Source organism: Squalius cephalus (genome assembly GCF_949319135.1).
Source record: "Squalius cephalus genome assembly, chromosome: 17".
NCBI lineage: Eukaryota > Metazoa > Chordata > Actinopteri > Cypriniformes > Leuciscidae > Squalius > Squalius cephalus.
In genome coordinates, this window is record NC_137138.1 from 15,700,272 (window position 1) to 15,725,724 (window position 25,453).

At 37.4% G+C, this 25,453-nt stretch overlaps 2 protein-coding genes across 3 annotated transcripts in view; one reads left to right on the forward strand and one right to left on the reverse strand.

Moving 5' to 3' along the window:
• Positions 1-334: 334 nt before the first annotated feature.
• Positions 335-25,453, forward strand: part of capn5b (calpain 5b) — a 29,643-nt gene continuing 4,524 nt past the window's right edge. For both annotated transcript variants that reach the window (XM_079846599.1, XM_079846600.1), the window contains exons 1-11: positions 335-433; positions 6,588-6,760; positions 13,571-13,702; positions 19,179-19,387; positions 19,491-19,683; positions 20,460-20,653; positions 21,919-21,996; positions 22,934-23,129; positions 23,238-23,360; positions 23,545-23,741; positions 24,965-25,086. In XM_079846599.1, the coding sequence (XP_079702725.1) occupies positions 6,596-6,760; positions 13,571-13,702; positions 19,179-19,387; positions 19,491-19,683; positions 20,460-20,653; positions 21,919-21,996; positions 22,934-23,129; positions 23,238-23,360; positions 23,545-23,741; positions 24,965-25,086 (1,609 nt within the window). In that variant the 5' untranslated portion in view covers positions 335-433; positions 6,588-6,595. The remainder of the gene's footprint in view (positions 434-6,587; positions 6,761-13,570; positions 13,703-19,178; positions 19,388-19,490; positions 19,684-20,459; positions 20,654-21,918; positions 21,997-22,933; positions 23,130-23,237; positions 23,361-23,544; positions 23,742-24,964; positions 25,087-25,453) is intronic.
• Positions 17,624-18,091, reverse strand: ompb (olfactory marker protein b; the record flags this gene model as incomplete). Its single annotated transcript, XM_079847521.1, has 1 exon — positions 17,624-18,091. The coding sequence occupies one exon, from the start codon at positions 18,089-18,091 to the stop codon at positions 17,624-17,626; it is 468 nt and encodes a 155-aa protein (XP_079703647.1).

The following is a 25,453-nucleotide window of genomic DNA, read 5'->3' on the forward strand; positions in this document are numbered from 1 at the left end:
TACCCATCAGTTCTCAGTCTCTGCTTAGTTTGTCTCCCTAGTGGCAAGTTAGAAATGTACACTGCCGCTGTCCATGGTGCTGATGGGATGGACAGTAGCTTCTGATTATAATACTGCAAGAGTAGAATTATGTTGAGTTACACTGTAACTCAACATAATTCTACTCTTGCAGTATTACACGCTAATGCTATTGAATAATGGCACTATTTCAACAAAAATGACATAATGCGTGTCTGGGCATACATTGGTGTCTACCCCGCCGCACATGCTCAGACTAGGAGTCCCCCCTCCGCTCGTAGGCCCCTCCCATACACGCGTGAGAGTAATCTGGAGCTCGGAGAAGAGCCTCGGTTGCACGGGACCGCAAGAACGTCGCTGGATCCCGGGAGGACCGGAGAGAGAGACGCCAACGTGGGACTGGAGTTGTGCTCAGGTATTGGATTATTTCACAAGCAACGAGGCCGTGTTGATCTATTACACTAGCAGTGTGTGACATCCGATCGAATTTGACACGGTTTAGAATGCGAGACTGCAATTACCCTTACAAACGAGATGAGCGCGCTGATTTATGTTAATTCCGAGCGCGAGAGGTATATTTTGCCACCTGACGGGACGCGTGCAGCGGCGAAAAAATAATAATATCGCGCTCTTATTTGATGGAGATTCTTGGCTGTTCCAGGCACAATTTGTCATGTCTTTAAAGCCAGTGTGTGAACTGGAAGCCTATTGCATCTGTTCGGTACGTTCGGGTAAAGCAGAGCCCAATTGTTCTTGAACAGCAAAGGAAATCACTTTCCGTGGCACGTTGTTAATTAGTTGTCCCCACGCCTTGCGTTTCTTATTAAGATAAGTTTGACCACCAGTCTGTTAGGAGTGTAGTCCCTCAGTCGTTAGCGGGAACATAACGTGTTTTAACCCAGAACTGTTAATGCAACAAAATTAGCTGATGACATGTTTAGTGTGTGAATCGCAAAACCTTATTGTGCAGTTCCGTCAATATTTGGGTAGTAATGTAATCTGTTTGGCCTAATCAGATGAAGTATTTGTAATTATAATACATTACATTGTTTTAATATATTTTTTATGAATTAGATGACTATTATTGATTAATAATCACGCAATGGTAATAAATTTGTTTGCTTATTCATTTATTTATATCTTTCAAGGAGAAGTCCTATATATCATTGTGCAAAGCAATTTTGTTTTCCATAAAGTATACAGTCAAATTATATGGACATGGTACCTGGTTTCTAGCTGATCTAAGATTAGGCTATTAGTTAGTTATTAGTTGGTCAGTTGGTTGAGCAGCCACCGTGTTCTAAAAACCAGCTTGACCACCTTAAACTGGAATGACAAATTAGTATCTGGTTTGTTGCTGGTCCAAGTTGGTTTACCAGATAATGACAATCTTAGGCTGACTAGAAACCAGCCATGCCCCAAAACATTTACTAGTAGACTTACTACTCTAACTAGTTCACTAGTTATGTTCTAGTTGATTGTCATTAGCTGGTTGACCAGTCACCATGTTATAAAAACCTGCCTGACCACCTCAAATTGGAATGACCAACTGGTCCAAGTTGGTTTACATACCAGCTAATGATAATCTTAGACTAAACCAACTTCCATGTTCCAAAATACCGCTACCATGTTAAGATTGATTCTTTAGTTGGGCTAATAACTAATTTACTGCTCTAACTAGTTCTGTTCTATTGCTGGTCCAGTCTGTTCATTAAATGGTTAGCCAGCCACCATATTATATAAACCAGCTTAACCACCATTAATGTGATAACTAACAAGCAGCTGGTTTATTTACCAGCTAATGATGATTATCTTAGACTAGCTAAAAAACAGCCACTGTGTTCCGGTGAAAATTGTATTTTCCAACAGGGTTAGTAAACAGTACTATTTTACTAGTCAAACTAGTTCATTGTTTAGTGAAAAGAGTGTTAATTACAGTAGTACTTAATGCACAATATTTATTTATCGAAACATGCGATAATATAAGAAAAGGGGTAACACTTTACAATAAGGTTTCATATGTTAACATTAGTTAATGTATTAACTAACATGAACTAACCATGAGCAACACATTTGTTAATGTATTTTTTATGTGTATTTCTGTCAAAACAGTACACAATTATTGTTGTTTGTGACACCAAATAAATAAGAAGTAATATCCAGAAGTGTTGAGATTATATTACCTAAAGTCATTCAATTTGTCATCAGTAACCAGATTGCATTTCAAAAGCAACGCATCCAACACTGTCTGCAGTTCATTTTGAATTGAGCATATTTTGCGATAGTGATGGACTCAGCAATGCATGTTTTAGGCACAAGGAGTCATGGAGTACTGGGGTGATTCTAGGTGGACTGTATGGCTGGTGAGATGACATACTAAATGTATTCATGAGGTGGCTGCAGTGACGCAGCTGGGATACCCTGAAATGGTGATTTGTCGGAGAGGGGAGGGGGTTTTCATCAAGCTCTTTGGTGCACACTGTTTCTCTGCCAGCTATTCCAGTGCAGCTTCCTCTCTTGCGCTCTCACTCTCTTTTTACCACCTACACTTCTAATGCCACAGTAGGAGTTTCAGTAGGTAGTGCACCATGTTGGCCCTGCTGTCCCGAGGGATTCATACTGTGCATTTTCTTCAGGAACTCAATATTCTGGGTCTCACTCTGTTTTTGTTGTTGTTGTTTTTTGTTTTTTGTTTTTCAAATTAAGCGCAATGCTTAATAGAGCCGAGACCATAAACCACATCATTTCACTACCCCGCTTATAAACTTTTATGAGCTAGTGGTGCATAAGTTGGGTGTGAGAGAGAGTCAAAAGGCCTTTATCGGTCTCAATTGGCACATTACATCTGTCAGCTTAGTTTTAACATTGCAAATTCATAAAGCCAATATGGTGCTTCTGAACAGATGCATAATCACATAATATTCTTGCTACTTTAATCCTTCAGTTGTACTGTTTGGTACCCTGAAGTTTGAATTCCACTTGCAAGCATCAGCACTGCCTACTGTACATGAGGACCGTGTAGAGGAGAGACCGTTTGCTTGTGTGGTGGACAACTCACTGATGTCACGAGTCAGTCACGAGACAAGGCCAGGCACCATCTGCCGTGCTGGCAGTCCAACTGCTGTGTTTTCATTTCCCCAGGTTCTCCAGTCAAGTGTACTGTACAATCAAGTTAACAGCGTTTCCAGTACCTAACCAGTCCCTAGCCATGCACTCACAAGTTCTCTGCTAAAAAAAAGAGATGCTATAAAGCATTTAGAAGGAAAAGTCAGGGTTCAGTGTAAGTTATGCTCAGTCAACTGCATTTGTGGCCTAATGTTGATTTCCACAATAATAGATTACCACATTTCTTTAAAAAAAAAGAAGCAAAAATCTGGTTCATAATAAAGGCACTTACAATGGAAATTAATTTGTAGCACTGCACAACATCAGGATGATCAGGCCTTTACTAACTGAGCCTGCAACACAACTTCTCGTCCAGGCTTTTGTCATTTCGAGGCTGGACTACTGCAATGCTCTTCTGGCTGGACTTCCAACATGTGCAATCAAACCCTTTACAGATGATCAAGTATGCAGCGGCTCGTCTGGTCTTTAATGAGCCAGAGAGAACATACATCACATCTCTGTGTATCTCTCTGCACTGGCTCCCGGTTGCGGCTCTCATCAAGTCCAAGACATTGGTGCCTGCCTACAGGACGGCCACGGGCTCTGCACCCTCCTACCTCCACTGTCCACTCTCTCATGAGTCTACATGCCCTCAAGGAGCCTTCGGTCTGTACATGAGCGGCGTCTCGTTGTTCCATCGCAGAGAGTCACAAAATCACTCTCAAGAACGTTTTTGTTCACTGTTCCTTGCTGGTGGAATGATCTTCCCAACCATTTCCGGACAGCTGAATCCCTCACAATTTTCAAGAAACAGCTGAAATATCATCTCTTCCGTGAGCACTTGACTGCAGCCTGCTGAAAAATTATAGATACTATATTTCCTCTATGCTTTCATTATTACTTCCTCTATGCTCTATTCATTAATCCCTCCCTGTTCTAGCTTGCACTAACCTGAACGATGACTGAAACTTTGTATTAATTGTGCTGCTTATGTTTATTGCCTCTTTAGATGAATTGCTTGTTATATTTCTCAACTGTAAGCCACTTTGGAAAAAAGGTTCTGCTAAATGAATAAATGTAAACTTTAAAAATAATCATTTAAACAGCTTAGCAGCACAAATAATACACTTGTTTCAACAGAAGATTTCATGTAATAAGCTTCATGTTAAGTTGCTCACTGTAACATTGATTTAGCTTTTCTTTAATAAAATGGAAATAGTATTTGTGGTAATCAGTTTTCTTATATATATTTATAGTATGTATAAACATTTTGATTGACATTTATGTTTATATAAAAAAATCGTTTTTAGTTACTTTATGTGCTTTCGTCAATTTTATTTTTATATGTTTTTTTTATGTTTTTGTTTTTATATTTATATTTTGCAACTTTTTTTTTCAAATAAATTTTTTTTTTGTTCAAGTTTTTCATCTAATATTTATATTTTATTTTATTTCAGCTTTATATAAAAAAGGAAATGATTTCTAATAGTTTTAGTTAATAACAACAATGATGGTCAACATTATTCTCCAAATTCTGTCGAGCTTATGTAACTTGTATTGAATCCACAACATTCCTTTAATGAACATAATTTATCATAATGTTGTTTGTATAACATGCAAATATGATGTAATTATTATCATCGCCAATTAACGAGATCGTCAAGATATGGAAGAAGCTTCATCCTAATGGAGCTGTTATTATCCGAAGTCTTGGATAATACGTCTGTACGTTTTCTCTGCAGAAATTAGAATTAATGTTCCTGAAGGTCTGGGAACGGAGATGAATAATTCACCGCAGCTCGGCTCTCAAAACTAGCCTCTGAGAGAGCTGTGATTGACAGACTGCCCATGCTTTTCAGACAAGTCGTCGGAAATGTGCAGAGAATAGGACGGAAGGATCCTTTTTTGTATATTTGAACATAAATGGCGTGTTGTATGTGGCGTTTCTGGATAAGAAGTAATCTGAACTACTTTCATAGTCTCATAGTACATAGTACGACTCTCTTATAGACTCGTTCAGTCAAAAAAAGGTATTCCCCAGTCAGTGGAAGAGGGGTGTTAATCCGACACACTCATCCCAGTAGGCATCGCTTTTACTCTACCAGTGTCTGTGGTGAATACAACTCTGTAATGATACATTCCAGTTCAACTTGGATTTAAATCAAAGTGTCACAGCAGTGCCGGGGCACAGTGACATGGTTGTTCTGCAGGTACAGTTCCTGCCGTGTGACTTCATCTCCTCCTGCCAGACAGAGTAAATGTGTCTTGTAGATTGTCGAGACTAGAGGGACGTGTTCCTCCCAATCAATCTCTAAAAAGCAGTTTCATTGTCACCGTATATCTTTTGTGTGTCAAGTCTAATTGTGTTTTCAGATTCTCTGTCTCATGGAGTCTGGCCAGGTGCGCACGTATGACTTTGTTTGGTCCACAATGTCGCTTATTCTGGCCCAGAACTGCCCACTTAGATATCTGACCAATGTGACCAATGTGTAGTGAGCAAATAGAGTTTGTTTTATTTTATTTGGCATTTAAGATATACATTACTTCGATAGTTTGGGGTTGGTAAGATTTTTGTAATGTTTTTGAAAGAAGATGTTTTTGGTTATTCTCATCAAGACATCAAAAAATACAGTAAAAACAGTAATATTGTAAGATATTACAATTTAAAAAAAAGCTATTTTCTATTTTAGTATATTTAATATATTCCTCTGATGGTAAAGCTGAATTTTCAGCATCATTACTTCAGTGTCACATGATCCTTCAGAAATCATTCTAATATGCTGATTTACTGCCCAAGAAACATTTCTTATTATTAACATCTTGAAATCAATCGTGCCGCTTAATGTTTTTGTGGAAACAGGAATAAACTTTTTTTTAGGATCCTTTGATGAATGGAAAGTTTAAAAAGCAGCATTTATTTGAAATATAAATCTTTTGTAACATTTATTTACTGTCACTTTTGATTAATTTAATGCGTTGTTTCTGAATAAATGTAATATTTTCTTTAAAAGAAAACTCATACTGACCCCAAACTTTTTAACAGTAGTGTATATGAAACTTAATATCACATCAATATGGAAAAATGAATTCAAATAATGACATGATGGTCAACTTCAAAAAAACGAAACGGAATATACATTTGTGCCTGTAAATATCTAGTTAGCTCAAGTGCCTCAAACAAAATATATGTCAAACGTTTCAACCTACTAAAACCTGTTCTTCCATACTTCCAGAAAGTGCATAAAGCCACCCAATAATTATAGAACTGGAGATTTCAGTCCACTTGTTTTTGTGAGCAATATGAACAGACACCAAGCTAGAAAGTCATGCTTGCAATACGCACATACAGTATGTTCCTGGAAAAGAAGGTGATGAGAACACCTAGTGCTGTTTCGGTACTGCATCTGTCTTACATTGGCATTTCTCTCTCTCTCTCTCTCTCTGTTTGTGTTGTCCCTCTGTAGGCTGAAAGATGTTCTCGTCTGTGAAGGCCTTTGAGGGGCAGCATTACTCCACCCTCAAGAGGCAGTGTCTACAGAGTGGAGCGCTGTTTGAGGACCCACTGTTTCCGGCCTTGGACGACTCGCTCTTCTACCTGGGTAACAGGATTGGCCGCGTGCACTGGAAAAGACCTGCGGTCAGTCCTTAGAACTCACCGTTTACATTGGCAATTATTCATTTAGCAGATAGCAATGTGAATGAGACAAGGAGGCCTGCAATGCTTGTGATTCCCAGGTTCCCAAGAGGCTCTTAAGCAGATTCCAGGTTGGAAAGATATTAATTTTGCTTTATTAAACCTTTAAAACAGAACCTTAAAAATGAACACATTCAATTCCTTTTAAAGTAAATCCATTTACATTATTTATGCATAATTCTACCATATACGTTTTGCTCAACTTGTGCTAGTCTGCTGTTTCAGCTACAGGAATTATAAAACCTACAAAATGAGTCAAAATGACCTTACCGGTTGAGCTGGGTACAAAATGAATACTTTTATTCTGCAAGGATGCATTAAATGAATCAAAAGTGACATAAAAGACATTTATAATGTTAAAACATTTTTCTGTTACAAATGCTGTTCTTTTAAACATTCAAGTCATCAAAGAATATTGATGATATATCACAAATTACGATTTCAAGCAAAATATTAAGCAGCTCAGCTGTTTTAAACATTGATGATATGTTTCTTGAGCATATTAGAATTATTTCTGAAGGATCATGGGGCACTAAAGACTGGAGTAATGATGCTGAAAATGCAGCTTTGCCATCATAGGAATAAATTACTTTTTAAAATATATAAAAATATATAGAAAACGGTTATATTTCACAATATTACTGTTACTATATTTTTGATCAAATAAATGCAGCCATGGTAAATTAAAGAGACTTCTTTCAATCTTATACTGACCCCAACTTTGAATAATAGTGTAAGACAAGTTTGTAACCACTTGACTAATACATGCTTAAATAATGAATGCATTTCATTAAATGTAGTTTATGTGCTTTAGTGTTTACAGTTGCAAAAATATATGCATGCTTTCTTTCTTTTTTCTTATAGTCATGCTCAACAAGATGCTGAGAAATTTTAGAACACAGCACAGATGTGCTAAAAATAAGATTCTGCTTGTTATCGAGCAATATATATGTTTATCAGTAACATATCGTTCGTGATTCATCATAAGTATAATTAATAATCTGTGTTAGTCAAGCCAAGGCACAAGGAAAGGTCAGCCTGAGGCATTCATCCATAATGGAGGTCTATCATCCATCATCTGATGACACAGCAATTCCAAAACTAAATTACAGTTTTTGTTTTGTTTTGGATTTTGTTTTCCTGAGAATTGTTATACAGGGTTGTTTTCGACCATACAGTGTCAATGTTAGTCCACAAGGACACATTAGATCTGTAAAACCTCAATGGCTGTGGCTTCTTGAAGCATCATGATGGTTTTCCTGTGCTTCATTACTGAGTTAACGATACATTGCAGCTTCCTAAAAAACTATCTGTAACATTTCGAATCCCAGAGATGCTAGGAATGTGATACTCCCCCCCCTGCGCCTGTCTTGCCCAGGGGCATACTAAGTGTCGAGTCTGTCCAAGTCAATTATCCCTTTCTCTCACTCACTCACTCCTGGAACGATGCCCGACCCAGAATCTCATTCGCACTTACGCTCGCTCAAACACACGAGTGAAATGTTCCAGTGAAGGAGTGTCTGAATTGCACCCACAGCAGCTCCTGTGACCATTAATACAGGTTATAATTGAAGTCAACACTAAGATTGGTACTGTCTGTACCACAATTCAACATTTCAAAGGTAAAATCTTCACCTTTTTAATGATCTCAGCAGGGAATGTGGGAATACAGGAATCGAGTGCAGACAGTGCAAATGTAACATTCATTGTGTTGTAGTGATACATGAGACCTTAGAGACTGACTAATCATAATCAGACTATTTTTGCATCTGGATTCCTGCCTCTTTTTTTTATGCTAACGGGACTGTGAGGAATATTTTGGAATTTTGAGATTTGATTTACTTTATTTACGGTTTATTACGGCTCTGTCAATGCACTCTCAATCTATACTTCCTCAATCTATCCCTTTTTTATTACTTCTGTGATGTGATGTATTTCAGTTTATATGGTGGTATTATTACTGTAATTCGTATAAAATGACTGCATTTACTACACCAACGTTCAAAAGTTTGGGGTTGGTAAAATGTTTTGATGTTTTGGAAGAATCCTTATAAGCTCACCAAAGTTGCATTTATTTGATCAAAAATACAGTAAAATGACTAATATTGCAAAATAGTATCACAATTTAAAAGAACTGTTTTCTATTTTATATGTTTTTAAAATGTATTCCTGTAATGGTAAAGCCGAATTTTCAGCATCATCACTCCAGTCTTCAGTGTCACATGATCCTTTAGAAATCATTCTAATATTGCTGATTTGCTGCTCAAGAAACATTTATTATTTTTATCAGTGTTGAAAACAGTTGTGCTGCTTAATAGTTTTGTGGAAACCATGATGCATTCTTTGATTAATAGAAAGTTCAAAAGAACAGCATTTATGTGAAATATAAATCTTTTTAACAACGTAAAATCCTTTAATGTCACTTTCAATCAATTTAATGCATCCTTCCTGAATAAAAGTATTAATTTCTATAAAAAAAGAAAAAATCAATAATCATACTGACCCCACAATTCTGAATGGTAGAAAGACTGCTCAGCTACTTGGCTAAACTAATAGCTATTATGCTTCACAGAGAAAGCAAGTTATTCAATTTTTATAAAACATTAAACATCATAAAAACATTATTTTTCTTTGGAATAACATGTGGATAAACCATGCACAATAAGGCAAAGAACATATATTAAGAAAGTAAATGGTGCCAATTTTAATTCCATGTTGACTTTAACTCACTCAACATCAAGAAGGAGCCAAATGATTTCACACGTTGACATGTTGTTTGTTGTCCCTGAACTGTAAAAATGAAATGCTCCTTACTCTATCCGTGTTTGACGTGATTGAAGACATTGCCACAAATCACTCTGAATGAGTAAACGCCATTAGGAGCTTTAATGCAGTTCACCGCAGCTGCTTCATATTTCACTGCCTTTCCCCCCTTGGGTCCTTGATCACGCTTTTTTAACCACTTACCATTCCTCACTCCCACCCGCTTCCTTTTCTGCCTCCCCTCCTGCCATTTCTGGCCACTTCTACTCTCCAGAGAGAAGAAAAACTATGTTTTATGAGTTGAAGCCAGTGGAATGGGTGATAGACGGTCATTTATCCAAACTGTGGGCTCGATGGTGCCTGAGTTTGTGTTCATTGATTCTGGGATTGTTCTGGCTGTCCGATTTGTCTTCTCTTTCAAAGCTGGCCAAGACAGAGTCAGTATGACTCATATAAGTGTGTGAACTCTCAATACATGAGATAATGCGAAATAAGCGGACACACATGAAATTCCAAGCCGCAGGAGAGGGTTGTCCCTTGGATGCCATTTTGGTCTATGATTAAAAAGTGTGTGTGTGTTCGCAGAGGTGGCTGGAGGGCTGAGCTATAACTCAAATGACCTTGCACTCGAATCAGTCAGCTCACCCATCCTCTTAACACACACACACACACACACAAACAATACTCCATAATAGCTACCAACCCACAACACTGAAAAACCTCTTCTGAAGAGCATTCACACACAAACAATATCTTTTCTTTCTCTCTGTCAGTGTCTTTGTTTCAGGGTCTTTTGTTCCATGAGTGAACAGGGGAGACAATGGACTTGTGAAGGATTTTTAGATATTATGTCCATTTTCAGGCTTTTTAGCTGTGAAGGTAATCACAAAAAACTGAAAAGACTAAATGCTCGTCAAATAAAGATTGATGTATTGCACGCTAGAGACAAATGGTGTTGTCTTGGCTCCTGTGACAACAGTGGCCTATTAAGATTTTCTATAGGTTAGCCTGACTGGAGGGAACTTATAGTGAGCTGCCTGTTGCAAAAAAAAAAAAACTAAAAAACATTTTAAGGCATCATAATTTATATTTAGCTTTAATACATTTTCATTTCTGTTTTAGTATGTCAACTTAATTTTAGTTTGTTGCCAATGCAACATTTCTAATTTTTAAGTCTTTAACTTTTTTAGGCTTTTCATCAAAGATTTCTATTGTATTTTATTTCAGCTTTATTTTAAATGCTGAAAACTTATTTTAATAGTTTTAGTATTAGTTAACAATAACAACATTGTAGTCAGTATCATTATATTGCCTTCAAAGATTATGAGCTTGGTGAAAATGTCTGTCCAAAACAAAATGGATGTAAAATGTTGAGGCGAAAAAATCATTACATACTGAAAAAATAGATGAAAGCAGTTAGCATGATTTCATTAATATTTATGCAGCCTATGATGGCGTTAGCTTAGCAACATGCTAATGCCAGAGTGAACAGCTGTATTTGTACTGCCTATGTAAACAGTCTAAATATGTCATATCTTGTTTTATAAGCTTTATTTCAGTTTGGATACCGCCTTAGATAGCTATGTTTGTAGAGAGTAGACAGCAAGGCAGCTCATTTGATTTAGAGCTGTAAAATACCTTTGCTTGATGGTTTTTGCTTAGCTATGTCTCTTTTTTCATGTGTTTTTTTCTTTCGCTCAAACGCACGCTCAACTGACGTATTTTAGACAAGTGTTTTATTGATTAATCTGAAGTCAGAGCCCTTTTGAAGGTTTTAAATAGATTTGTTAGATTCATTGCTGCTCACTTGTTGATCAAAAATCTGAATCCTAAAGAACTGTCAGAAATGAGAAAGCAGCAATTAATCATTGATATCTATTCAGATCAATGAAACTCAAAATGATCTAGCATTGCTTTTAGAGGGACGACAGCGGCTTGAACCAATTCGCCGCACCAAAACGAGTTTGTATTCCTGTCTGTTTGAATCATGCTTTGACTGCATAACATTCTGTAATGACTGACAGAGTGGTAATATCAGAGGATCTGATGAAAAATCAGTCATGCGCTGTGAGTGTACCAAGCTTTATATGCAGGCCACAAACAAAAACAGAGATTCAGTGTCGCGCGTCTGGGTTTCTTGGCTCTGAAATGGAGAAGTGTGTCTGGCGTGTGCAGTGTGTATGTGTTTTGCCTCATCAATTTGAAATCATTGCACTTCGTTCTCACAGACCATGGGGGCATGATGACATGTCTCATCTCTAGTGGTTTGTGTGAGTTGTTGAGGAGGTGAGAGAAGCCCAGCGCTGAAAGAATGAAATGTTGCTGGTGTGAGTGCTGGGCTGGATGTGTGCCGGCCGGGTAGCGAGGAGAGTCCTCGCCTGCTGAGCTGTGGAAATGATTTCGGATAGCACAATGTGAAAGACAAATGAGTGTTGTGAGAGTGAGAGGACTTGGACTGTGAGAACATGTATTTTATACCTCAAGAGAACAACCGAACCAGGAGGGGTGTCATGCTCATATGGATTTTTAGTGCATCCTGGCTCCTTAGGCGAGATCAGACACTGTTCTAGTACATTCATTCATTTATTCATTCTATTAGTTCAAATGGCTAAAAATGGCTTTCTATATGAATGGGCCATTGAATCTATCTATCTGTCATCTGTCTGTCTGTCATTTTTTTCTATCTATCTATCTATCTATCTATCTATCTATATATCTATCTATCTATCTATCTGTCTATTTATCTATCCATCTGTCTATCTATCAATCTATCTACCATCCATCCATAAATCTATCTATCTATCTATCTATCTATCTATCTATCTATCTATCTATCTATCTATCTATCTATCTATCTATCTGTCTGTCTGTCTGTTTTCAGAAGAAACAGCTTTTAAAAGGTATTACAGGTTTGTTAAGTGCTTAATAAAGCATTTAGTCTTTTACCAGGGTTCATTTGTGGCCGTTCCTCTGAGAGATCTTCAACACGGAGGCAGAATGAGCTATAGCCTGTGAGTTGCTACATTCCCCTCAGCTGCTGTCACTGTGCCCAGTGTATGTCAGCTGTTTAAAGGGACCCAGACCTTTACTTTTAGGTCACTACAAATCTCACTCCTTCCCCGTTGTTTCTGGGCTATGTGTGGTTGTGACGAGCCCGGTGCAGAGGTGTGCTAGATGCTGTCAGAGCAGAAGTCATTTGATTTATAACAGCTTTCAGCGCTGCACTACTTCATCTACATTCATAACTATTATTAAATTAATTAAAGAGCCTGTGCCCTGCTTCTGTCTTTTTCAAGTACTTTTTGTGTTTTCACCTCTTTTCATTAATCAAAATGAAGTTATACTATATTTTTTGGACAAAGTACAAACAGATTTGGACAGATTTACCAACAGCTTGCACCAATGCAAACCCTCTTTTGGAGTTAAAAAAATGCTGTCAGGATTTACTAAAAACAAGCAGTGAAGCATTAGCACTGAAAAGGTGTGGACAGGGTTATGTTTGCGACTGACCTTATTGCATATGCATTTGTAGGAGTTTCCCTTTCAGACGCAACATTTATGGGAGGAGAGTATTTAAATGAATCATGCAAGGTGATTTACTAAGGTTTGCACTAGTGAGTTTACTGGTATTTGCACCGTTATTTAACGACCAAAAAAAAGCATGTCTTGAACCAAAAGCTAATTTGCGCTGCTCTTGGTAGATTGCGTTCATTATGGAAATGATCCGGCTGTGTCTGTGTTCTTCATTTGCCAGTAGATCATGCGCAGAACTAACCACTCCCATCCCATCCCAGCTTTTTTGGTTTTGCGCTCTTACGCAAATGTGCTGTTTAGTAAATCTGGCCCATGGTCTTTGTAGTCTTTCTTAAAATATATATTTTTTACCCTGGGTGCATGTTTGCTATTCACACTATGATTTTTTTTCTTCTTCTTCACACCAATTTCACACTCCTATTTCTCTCTCTCTCTTTGTGTCTGTTTCTCCATCAGGAGCTGTGTGATGATCCTCACTTGTTCGTGGATGGGATCAGTGCCCATGATCTGCACCAAGGGCAGCTGGGAAACTGCTGGTTTGTGGCGGCCTGCACCAGCTTGGCTTCCCGAGAGTCTCTGTGGCAGAAAGTAAGTTTGTGGAGTGTGTAAATGTGTGTATATTCTGTATGTAATGTTCCCTCTAAGCTGTGACGTTGCTCTTGCACAGATGGAAAAAAATCCAAAGAGACCAAAATATTTGGGATTCTAGATAATATATATATTTGGGATTTCTTGAATCAGAGCTAAATGAAGGAACAGCATTTAAAATAGAGTCCGTCTTAAGGTCCATTGATTTTCAGTATGTACAGTAAGTGCAACTATGGGAAGATTGTGTGGAAATACACAAGATAAGGAGAGCATCCTTGAATATGCAGGCCATTTAAATAATAATAATAATAATAATAATAATATCAAAATGTTAGATTATATGATAATATAACTTTATTATAATATCTTATTGAATCATACATTTCATTATTGAAATAATAGTTATTAAAAAATAATGTATGTAATTGTTACGGCTGAGGTGGTTGAAATAAGGCGCACAACGATGGAAATTCGATAGAAGACTTTAATTCAAAAATTCGACCAGGAAACATAACCACACATCAACTTAAAGTAAATGATACAAGACAAGGAACAGAGAGAAACAGAAGGCTTAAATACACAGAGAACATATCAGGGAAACAAGACACAGCTGGGGCAAATTAACTCAATGACAGTAACCATAGAAACCAATAAGATACAGCTGAACCAAATTAACTAATGAAGGAGCGGCAAGAAACTGAGCAATGAACAGAGGAAGAGCATGCAGGTGAGGGCCAGGGAGAATGATGGGAAATGTAGTGACCGTGACAGTAATGTAATGTTATTTTATTATTATTTTGCTTGGCAACCAAAATGTATTATCATATGTCAGTCAATCTACAAATATATTTGGAATAATAATTTATGGATTTTGAATAAAATGCAATAGTGATATTTAGAGATTTAAAATCTCAAAATCAAACTAAGAGGCAGAAAACTACCTGTGTCGACCGGTTTATGTTTAAGCTGTTTATGACCTTTATCCGATAAAAAAAACGGGTTACCGCATTCACATGACCACGTGCGTTTTCTGTTTATTAAGCATAATCGGCTTAAGGACGTGAATGTAAACACACTCACTAATCCATTATACTGTCACAAATGCGTTTTCTTTCGCAACTACTTACGTTCACTTAAAACATAACTGTGTTTATGTGAATACTCGCCAAGACCGGTTTCTGTGTATTATTCTGTGTGTATTTAACTGTTTAAAGGGGGGGTACAATGGTGTTTCATGTATTCAGAGTTGTTTACAGTGTTAAAGAGATAGATTCTCATGCTAAACATGGGCAAAGTTTAAAAAAAATATTTTGGACGAATAACGGAGAATTTCTATGCTGAAAATCTTACTTCCGGGTTGGTACAAGTTTCGGCTGGTTTTTTTTAGATCGTGGATCTAATGACGTAGATAAGAATGGAACTCCTTATATGAGCATTTCTCTCGGAAAAGCTCGCCCGCGAGCACGTCGACTAGAGGAGAGCGAGACCGCGCACATCAACGCGCTTCAACAGGAAATCATCGGCAGCGCTGCATAGGATTTGTTCAAGAATGTCTCCAAAAAAGTGTGTATTTGGATGTGAGGGAAAGCTTACCGTGTTCAGTTTTCCAAAGAACCCAGTGTTACAGGAACAGTGGATGCAGTTTGTTTTTCCGGGGCAGCAACGGAGTGTAGGAAGTGCGGTTGTGTGTTCTGGTCGTTTCAGTGACGAATGTTTTATTAACAAGGCTCAGGTCGACGCTGGATTTGCAAATCGTTTGCTATTAAAACGTGGAGCGGTCCCAGTGATAAAAGACCCCATTCATGTAAGTACAACTGGATCAGATTTCTGTCTTTTGCTGGAAATCAAGAACTACCGCTTGACTCTATAGCTCCGCCTCCAGGACCTCGGCTTTTTCCGGAGAGAATCGGAAAGCTGTATTTTTCTTTTCTAAATATAATAAAACTAAACACTTTTTTGAGATATTAAGGATGCACTACTACTCTATAGGTACTCAAGATTAACATGAGATTAGGTGAAACTGTGCATGTTATGTACCCTTTAAGCGTAATAAGCAGGGAAAAATAACTCAATTTAGTACTGAGAGGTGGCTTTATGTGCTCACACTTTGGGTGTCAGTAAAATTATGCGCGAAACGCGCAATCCCACGCCAAAATTCAAGCCCTGTAACACCAACAATATTCATCCGGAGCAAATGAAACGAGTAAGTGAGGAGAGGTGGGTTTATGTGTCAACTCGCTGTCGGAGAGATCATGACAGGGCGGCTGGTATCGTGTATGGTATGGTATTCTGCGGAAAATGAGTATTCAGATATTTCAGTATCGAGATGTATAGAAAAATCTATATTTCTGACAACACTACATTGCACTTAGTATATTATTCCAGATGCCTTTTTAAAAGACTACAATTGAAAAATGTATATATTATATATAAAATTTAACCCGCCAATGTGGCTAGTAGGAATGACTGCGTTACACGCCACTGCTAAAATTTGGCAGGTGTTGATGTCAAGCCTTGTCTGTCAAAATATCTATATCTATATGTAGAACATAGATCTATATGTTATCTTATATATTGAGTGTGTTAAGCTGTAAGTAAAACAGTCTCTTTGTATGAGCTCTATTAGCAGCTGTAAGTTGTAGGCTGCCATAGGAGCTGTGTGCTCTATTAGAAACCATTACCTGATGATGGTTAAACAGGGGAGAGATATGCTCACCTGTGGCTTCATGAATGTACACACACAGACACACACACAAACCTTGTAGTCCCAGCCGGTATTACTGTAACTGTATCTCAGTTTCTGTTTGTAGCTTTGGTGGTGGTAGACAGGTAAAGAGTGCTGTTAATTAGTCCTAAATGTTAAGTTTCAGTCTCCCTGCATCCGCCTCAGGGTGTGAGGTGTTTTCTCCTGCCTGGGGAAACATTTCCTCTCCCCTAGAAACACACATCACCATGAAGGAGGTGACTTATGGGGCTTTCCCATGTGACTCCTCTCCCCTGTCCTGCCATTTGTTTTCCTGACAGGGTCGGGCATTGATAAATGAGAGTGTGTGTGTGATACTATCTATGCCCTGTGTCTTTGTAGCAACCTTTTATCCCACCCAATCACATGCACTCAGCACGGATACATCCTCAAGGGCAGTGGCTCGCAACCAGGGGGCCTCAGCAAAACTTCCAAGGCGGCCACAAGATAACTTAAATAATTTAAAACAAAACAAAACAAGCATTCAAAATAAACCAAAACAACTCAAATTTAATTCACACCCTCAACTTTTCTTTTAAGAACCAGTATTACCACAGTCTAGAAAAACCTCAGGTAGTCTCATTATGAAAGTGTAATTTCTAAATCTGGAAAAGTCTTGTAAATTAATAAAATCTTATACATTTGTATATATATATATATATATATATATTATTTATTATTAGTATTATTATTATTATGACTTTTTTTTTAATTCTTATCCTTAAGTTAATCCTTATCCAGAAAATCGTGAACAACTGGAAGAGTCATGTGGCTTTCGAATATTTTTGCGGACATTGGGGCGTCTTGGAGTCAAAAAGATTGAGAACCACCGCTCAAGGACACAGCCATCATAACCCAGGAAAATTATTTGCATAAATTATTCAATGGATTAATGACTACGACTACTAAAAGCACAAGTTTTGCTTTTATTCATGAATAATTTAGATTTTCGTTAATTATTAGTGTGATTTATAGTGGGTTAACTCCATTACAGTCTCATCACAGTCACAAAAACAGCTAAACATGAACAATCAATCACACAGATACAGCTCATCAAATTGCATAAAATGTTCACAACTTTGTCATAACTTTATAGGTCTTTAGGAACAGAATTTTATGGTCTAACTTCTTAAAGCACTAGGTCTAGGTTAAGCAGACCGATAAAGCTGTCGGTTCTCTCACTTGGAGATCTGGAATTCAATGGAGCAGTCGATGCTCTCCGGATTCAAGCCGTCTTCAAAAGCGAACAGGAAATACATCACCTTACGGACTTTGGCCAGCTCGGCTATCCTCTCGCCGAACTCCTGGGCATCAGCCTCGTAGCATTGGATGAGATCGTCGTCTGCACTTTTCCAGAAGAGCCCTGTCGGTTCGAGGAGCTGGCGGGTCATGAGATAGGTGAGGTCGGGCGTCCAGAGCTGGGAGGTGGCAATGATGTTGAGGCGGCCTGGGGTGGACATGCGGATGTTCCAGCGGGTGAAATGCAGGGCCTGTTCGGAGAAGTCCAGGCGGTAGACGTGCTCACTGAGCCTCAGTAGACGCTCTCCGTCCTGGCGTTTCTGGCCCCGCTGCTGCAGAGACTGTACGCGCAGACGCATGATCTCTGTCAGCTGTGTGTCAGGGTTGAACATCAACTCAAGAGACATGTTCCTAGTGAAGATGTTTTGAAACCTGACTGCAAATTTCTTCTCCTTAGGCTTGTTATCCACCGCGTGATCTCCTCGGCTCGCTGCTGATGTCTCCTGCCGTATAAGTGCCACAATGAGCCTTTGCGCTCTGAAACCAACTTATTTCACACTGGGAGTTTTGTTTAGATGTTTGTTGCTCTCGGCAACAGCAATGCCGGGTTCAAGAGGGAATTTGAGACATCTGTGTTGGCTACATGTGTGTTTGTTTCACATTCACCTGTCCATAAAGTTTACCTGGAACAGGAGCTGATTCTGTTAGAGGTTAACAGAACTGTGCGCTGCAGTCAGTATCACAGTGTCCAGATAATGGACCTGCTCCTCTTGGAACAATTACCACAGAGGTGTACTTGAAATCTAATCTCTGTCCTGTCCCAGAGGACTCGCTAAGGATGAAAGAGATGTAGTTCTGCTATACAGCCTCCAAATCACCCTGGTGTCCTACCCACAATAGACTTTGCCATTGAGGAAAACCTGCATCTACCTGCATTTATGAACATTTTAAAGTGATAAGCAATGATCCATTAAATATTACACTGAACAATATTGCAAATTCATCTGGTTTAGTGTTCATTTTTTTGGTGTTGTTGTCATTTTTTCTTTTGATGAAAATATAGTTTAAAATTAGTCAATATTTTTTCATGTCATATTTAATTAATTTTAGTCCATATTCCTCTGACTAAAATTAAAATTAAGTCTGCAAACATATTTTGGTCAACAAAAAATAACATTCACAGTAGTTGACGATTAAATAAAAAATGAAAAAGCATACTTAAACTAAACTATATATATATATATATATATATATATATATATATATATATTAAAAACATTAAGAAAAAAATTATAGAAATGACAAAAGCACATACCACATTTACTAAGACTTAAACTAAAATTTTAATTAAAACTGTAAGTCTAAAAATAAAAGCAAATTTAAAATATTAATAAATACTATAATAGTTTATAAATAATAATAACTACACTAAATAGGTCTGTGATTTGTCACCACTTCTAGTAAGCTCTACATGTCACTTCTGTGTGTTTCAAGGTTATTCCAGACTGGAAGGAGCAGGAATGGGATCCAGAGAAGGAAGACTCTTATGCAGGAATATTCCACTTCCGTTTCTGGCGGTTTGGGGATTGGGTGGATGTGGTGATCGATGACCGTCTCCCCACAGTGGACAACCAGCTGGTGTACTGCCATTCAAATGATAGCAACGAGTTCTGGAGTGCCCTTGTGGAAAAAGCCTATGCCAAGTAAGCAGTTCAGGCAGCAGACAAATTAAGAAAAAATATATACAGAGATTAACATTAAAGTGTGATGACAGTGATGCTAAATTCTTTCTCTATATCAATCAAGAGTTTATGGTTGCTATGAAGCCTTGGATGGTGGGAACACGGCCGATGCCCTGGTGGACTTCACTGGTGGTGTGTCGGAACCTATGGACCTTCTGGAGGGCCAGTTTGCTCAGGATGAAATCGGCAGAAACCAGCTCTTTGAAAGAGTGCTCAAGGTCCATAATCGAGATGGCCTTATCAGCTGCTCTATCAGGGTGAGAGATACAAACTTGCAATATAATCTGCGCAAGTCTGACTATATTTACATTTTATTTTATTTTATTTTATTATTATACATTTTTTTAGTACATTTTAATTCAAACTTATTATTATATTTATGCCCATATTAATACATTGTGGAAGCCAAGAGCACATTTTGTACGTTATTGTCTCATGTGTCTCACGTTTGTCAAGATTTGTATTCAGACACTCATCCATCTATTAATCCATCCAGCCATCCATCATTTTTTCTGCTCTCATGTATTTTCTTTCGTAAAAGTATACTTTCTCAAAGTCAAAGCAATCTCTGATTGTGTGACTTGCTTACTAATGGTCTGTGAAAATTAATCTTTATAGATGAAAGCTTTTTTTTTTTTTTTTATAAAATATCAAAGAAAATGCCTCTTAATACTTGAGTCCACTAAGAGAACTCCATTGTGTGTTAGGCATCATTTAGGAATCAATTTAAACAGCATTATCTGATGTACCAGACAGGGTTGTAATTTAAGCAGATTGTCTGGTGTTCATTACAGAAGCAACTTTATCAAGATTCACTTTATATTCAGGGCTTTTGTTTTTTTTTTCTTTTTGATTAACATCACTATATTTCCCTGTACCATGAAATAACGGCCCATGTTTTTATAATCGATAATTCACAGACAGAGATTGTGCTTGCATTCTAATCAAGGGTAACAATGATTATGCTTTAAGATAGACTTTATAATGTCAAGTGTTCAGCAAACTAACTGAAATTTGACCTTCGGTGTTTCAGGCAACCACAATAGAGGACATGGAAGCAAGACTGGAATGTGGGTTAGTGAAAGGACACGCATATGCGGTGACCGACGTTCGCAAGGTTCGACTGGGACATGGCCTTCTGGCGTATTTCAAGTCAGAAAAGCTACAAATGATCCGCATGAGGAACCCGTGGGGCGAGAAGGAGTGGAGTGGACCCTGGAGTGACAGGTGAGGCTGCCCCCTCCTGGATTGGAGGTCGTATAGCATCTAGACCATATCGTATAGCAGGTTTCCCAAACTGTGCTTCATGAAACTCTTGGGGGGTTGTGAGTTTACGAAAAGCTAATAATTGATTGATTAATTAATTATTTAATTAATACAAACATTTTAAATATTTTTTTATTTGTTTACCTGTGTTTCATGGGACCATTAACCAACATCAGAGAACCGGGAACATGCAAATGTATTGTAAAATTATTGAAATATTATTTCAATATGAGGGTACTTCAAGTAAATATTGTTGGACAAGGCTGACATAAAGTTTGGGACTCATTGGCGTATGGTGTCAACAATAATCAACAATGGCAAATGTTTTCTTTTTTGTGACAAGGAAATGTTGAGAGATAAGGGAGATAAGTTGCAAGCCAGACTCAAACCCAAATTTCCCACATGAGTGCCAAAGCTCAATGTTTCAGAGCACTTGTTTTACGATGTGGCATTGTAATCAGACACTTCTTACACATCTTCCCAACAGTCAATTCTAAATAATCGCTACAAAAACAGTGCAATCATATACAGAAATGATTTGTCTTTTTTGCCTTTTCTACTCTTTTTGCAGTGTTGTGCTATACATCCTCAGAGACTAGAGAAAACCATTTCTCTCCCTCCTCCTGAGATGGTTTTATTATAAATAACACATAGCCGAAGAGTCTATTCTTATCGCTGGCTGGTGTGAAATTGAGAAATCAAGCAAGGCAGGCTGGTACTGTATAAAATAGCAAGCGGCTGTGATTGAAACGAAGAGGTCTGAGGGTGTTTAGACATCCACCTCCTTTCATTTAAATAACTGTGTTGTCGCTTGTTTGATGACACCTACCCTGAATATCCACCACTGCAGTGAAGAGCATATTATTAAAATAGGGCTGTGTAATTGAAGAGGGGAAAATCTTGACAATCCTTCTCATCACTCTTTGTTGAAATGCTACAACAGGCAGGCTTATATTGGCCTCTAAATTATTTACTGGCTAGCCAGAAGAATCTTATTGAGGTGAAAGTAATCTTTCTTAATATTTCTGCTTGATGAATTATTTATTCAGGGCTTGATTAGAAATATCATACTTGGTGAAGTGCTCTATTTTTTTCACAGCATCCTAGAAAATCTTAGTTGATGGTTATGGACACAGGCTGTCGTCAGTGTATATGGTGCTGTCGTGTGTGTATGTTTATTTCTCACAGTCTGGTATACGCCGAGTAATCACTGGTCTGTTTTGTAGCTCAGAGGAGTGGAAGAAAGTGAGCAAGAGTGAGAGAGAGAAACTGGGCGTCACTGTTCAGGATGATGGAGAGTTTTGGTGAGGCTTGCTCTGATCTTACCTTCTAGATCAGTCTAGATCACTGTCTCTGATCAGATGGGTTCCAAAAGTTGAGACCATTGCTTATTATAATAAAATATTTATCAAATTATATTATATTATATTATTATATTATATTTAACACTTTACAATAAGGTTAAACTCATTAACATTCATTACTTCATTAGGTATCATGTACTAACAATGAACAATTTTTTTACAGCATTAGTCTAGATCAATGTTAATTTATTTATATATATACTATTGTTGAGTGTTTATTATTATATTATATTATTTAACATTTTACTAGTTTAAATTCATTAACATTCATTACTCCATTAGGTATCATGTACTAACAATGAGCAAATTTTTTACAGAATTTATTAATCTAGATCAATGTTAATTTATTTATAAATATACTATTTTTGAGTGTTTATTATATTATATTATATTATATTATATTATATTATATTATATTATTTAACATTTTACAATATGGTTAAACTCATTAACATTTTTTACTCCATTAGGTATCGTACTAACAATGAACAATTTTTTACAGCATTTATTAATCTAGATCAATGTTAATTTATTTATAAATATATTATTGTTGAGTGTTTTTATATTATATTATATTATATTATATGTATTATATTATTTTATATTATTTAACATTTTACAATATGGTTAAACTCATTAACATTTGTTACTCCATTAGGTATCATGTACTAACAATGAACAATTTTTTACAGCATTTATTAATCTAGATTTATTATATTAAATCTATTGCCCTTTTGCTTTAAAATCTGATTTTATTAGAGAAATCTCAAGAATCCCAGGTTTATGACTGTTGTACACCACTGCATCTGATAAACACCTAAATTCTCCAGTTATCATAAGCTTCACTTCCCTTGCTGGCTATAAACTGCATCACCAGGATGAACTTTGAGGATTTCTGTCACTACTTCACCGACCTGATCCTGTGTCGACTTATAAACACATCTTACTTGAGCATTCATAAGACCTGGGAGGAGGAGGTGATGAGGGGCTCCTGGATCCACCGAGACGACCCGCTCCGCAACCGCTCCGGAGGCTGCATTAACCATAAAGCCACTTTTCTGCAAAACCCACAGGTCAGTGTGCCTGTGGGAATGTGCCTTGTAAAATGTTGTTCTTGTCCTGGAGGCATTTAAAGCTTGCGGGTTTCATTGGAGTGAGATATCGCATGTTTCTGCCCACAGTATGTTTTTGATGTGAGAAAAGTGGAAGATGAGGTGCTGATCTGCCTGCAGCAAAAGGAACGCAGAGCTACTCCCAAGGAGGGCAAAGGCGAAAACCTGGCCATTGGATTTGACATCCATAGGGTACAGAATTACATGCACACATAAATATCTTTATTTCACATTGCAGCACATTACAAGCCTTCACATCTGCCTATAAGAGACTAAAGCTAATGCTATAAGAAATAAATGAAAAAATAAATAAAAATGGTATTTTATCAGTCCATGTATTATTTCTGTCTTCATTAAGCCTCTTTCCAACCACTAGGTGGAGTTGAACAGAAAATACAGAATGCACACAGCTCAGCAGAAGGTCGCAGGGTCGATCTACATCAACTCTCGCTGCGTCTTTCTGAGGAAAGAGCTGAAGGAGGGGCGTTACGTCATCATCCCCACAACCTTTGACCCTGGTCAACAAGGAGAGTTCCTGCTCAGAGTCTTCACTGATGTGCCTTCAGACTGCAAGTAAATTAGTTTTCTGAGAAAATCAACCTGCACTGCATTGTCCTATTTAACCCTTTTTTTTCATGTACAGTTTCAGTTGAAATATGTAATACATAGTGGACATGTACCTGACAGTGTTATTTTACAATTATTTATATTCTATTATAGTTAGTGATAAACGGAAATTAAAATTCTGGGCCGAAACGGAAAAATTCAGGATGCAAAGTTACTTTTTTTATTTACTTATTTTACTTTTGTTGTATAATTGTATTAATATTAGACTTTTTGATTAATTACAATTTTTGGAAAATGAAAATGATGTTAATTCAATAATTAAATTTATTTAATAATCAACACTCAAATAAAACTGAAAAAAATAAAAATTATTGCACATAAGACAGATTTATATCAACATTTTGATAATAGAATTATGTTTCTACTCCAATTTATTGGTGAAATATAAACAATTAACGATGGCTGTAATAATTTGTTTTCAAGACAGCTTTATTCAAACATACATTAAATAATGAAGTCATCACTAACGGTTAAGTAAAAATATAATGGATATGTAATTCAGTGCACATATTTAGCAAAATGCTCTTCTCTAGGGTAATTTTTCTAGCTAATTAATGAGTTTATGGACATGGAATATCTTTTTTGATGTAACTAAATCAACTGTAAATGTAACATAAAGTGACATTTTATAACCTACAAGCTGTTTTGACATCTTTCCCTAGTTGAAAAACTGATTGAGCGGTTACATGAGACAGGATTAATTTCAGTAATTTGTAATGTATCTTTCAGCATAGCTTCTGGTGTTCACCCATGTTTATCCTTCTTGTGTTTATTGGATGGCAGGCGGCCTGCTAATGTTGAGTGAAGTTTTGTATATACTTCACCAGAAAACAGCACAGAATAGCATATTTAATTTAAGAAACCATATCATTACCGATTAAAATCAAGAAATGAATATTGTCAATCCACAGCTAGTGTCCACACAGCTGACGTGTTTAACTTTTGTAGCTTATCCACGTGGTGTGTGTGCGAAATAGACACTGAACACAGTCAAAATGTGCCATCGGAGAAGAGCTAATTAAACATCTGTTTTGCTCACTGATTTCTGCTCTCTAAAACCATTTCGGCCCGAAACTTAAAATAGTTGTTGTTTTTTTCAGACGAAAATTTTTGGTAACACTGGTACCTAGCCAGAAAGGCTCATATCATTCCTGCTTGTGTTTCCTCAGAGAATTAACACTGGACGAGCCTCCTCAGACATGCTGGACTGGGATTTGCGGCTACCCTCAGCTGGTCACCCAGGTGCATGTGTTAAGTGCCGACGGCTTGCAGGGCCAAGATGCCAATGGAGGTATGCCTACTATTTCTATATAAGTAACAAATATATATATATACGGGCTTTCGCACCGGGTAGTTATAGGAACTCAATTATTATGGCTAGCCACCAAGGCGGTCCCCCGAGAACTCAATTTTCTCCTAGGGCCATTTTCCTGGTTGCATCCGCATCGCCAGTAGGAACTCTGAAGTGATGTAAATGACTGGAGGATTTGAGGATGCCGTGATCGGAGCTGTGTTTTTGTTGTGTGTCATGGGTTTCGCGATAATGGAGATAGAATGTAGATGTTTAAGTTATGCGATTGAAAGAGCAAAAAGGAGGGCTGAGAGATGAAATGTCCTACGACATCTTGCAGTGCTACTTATCATCGAGGCTGAGAAAA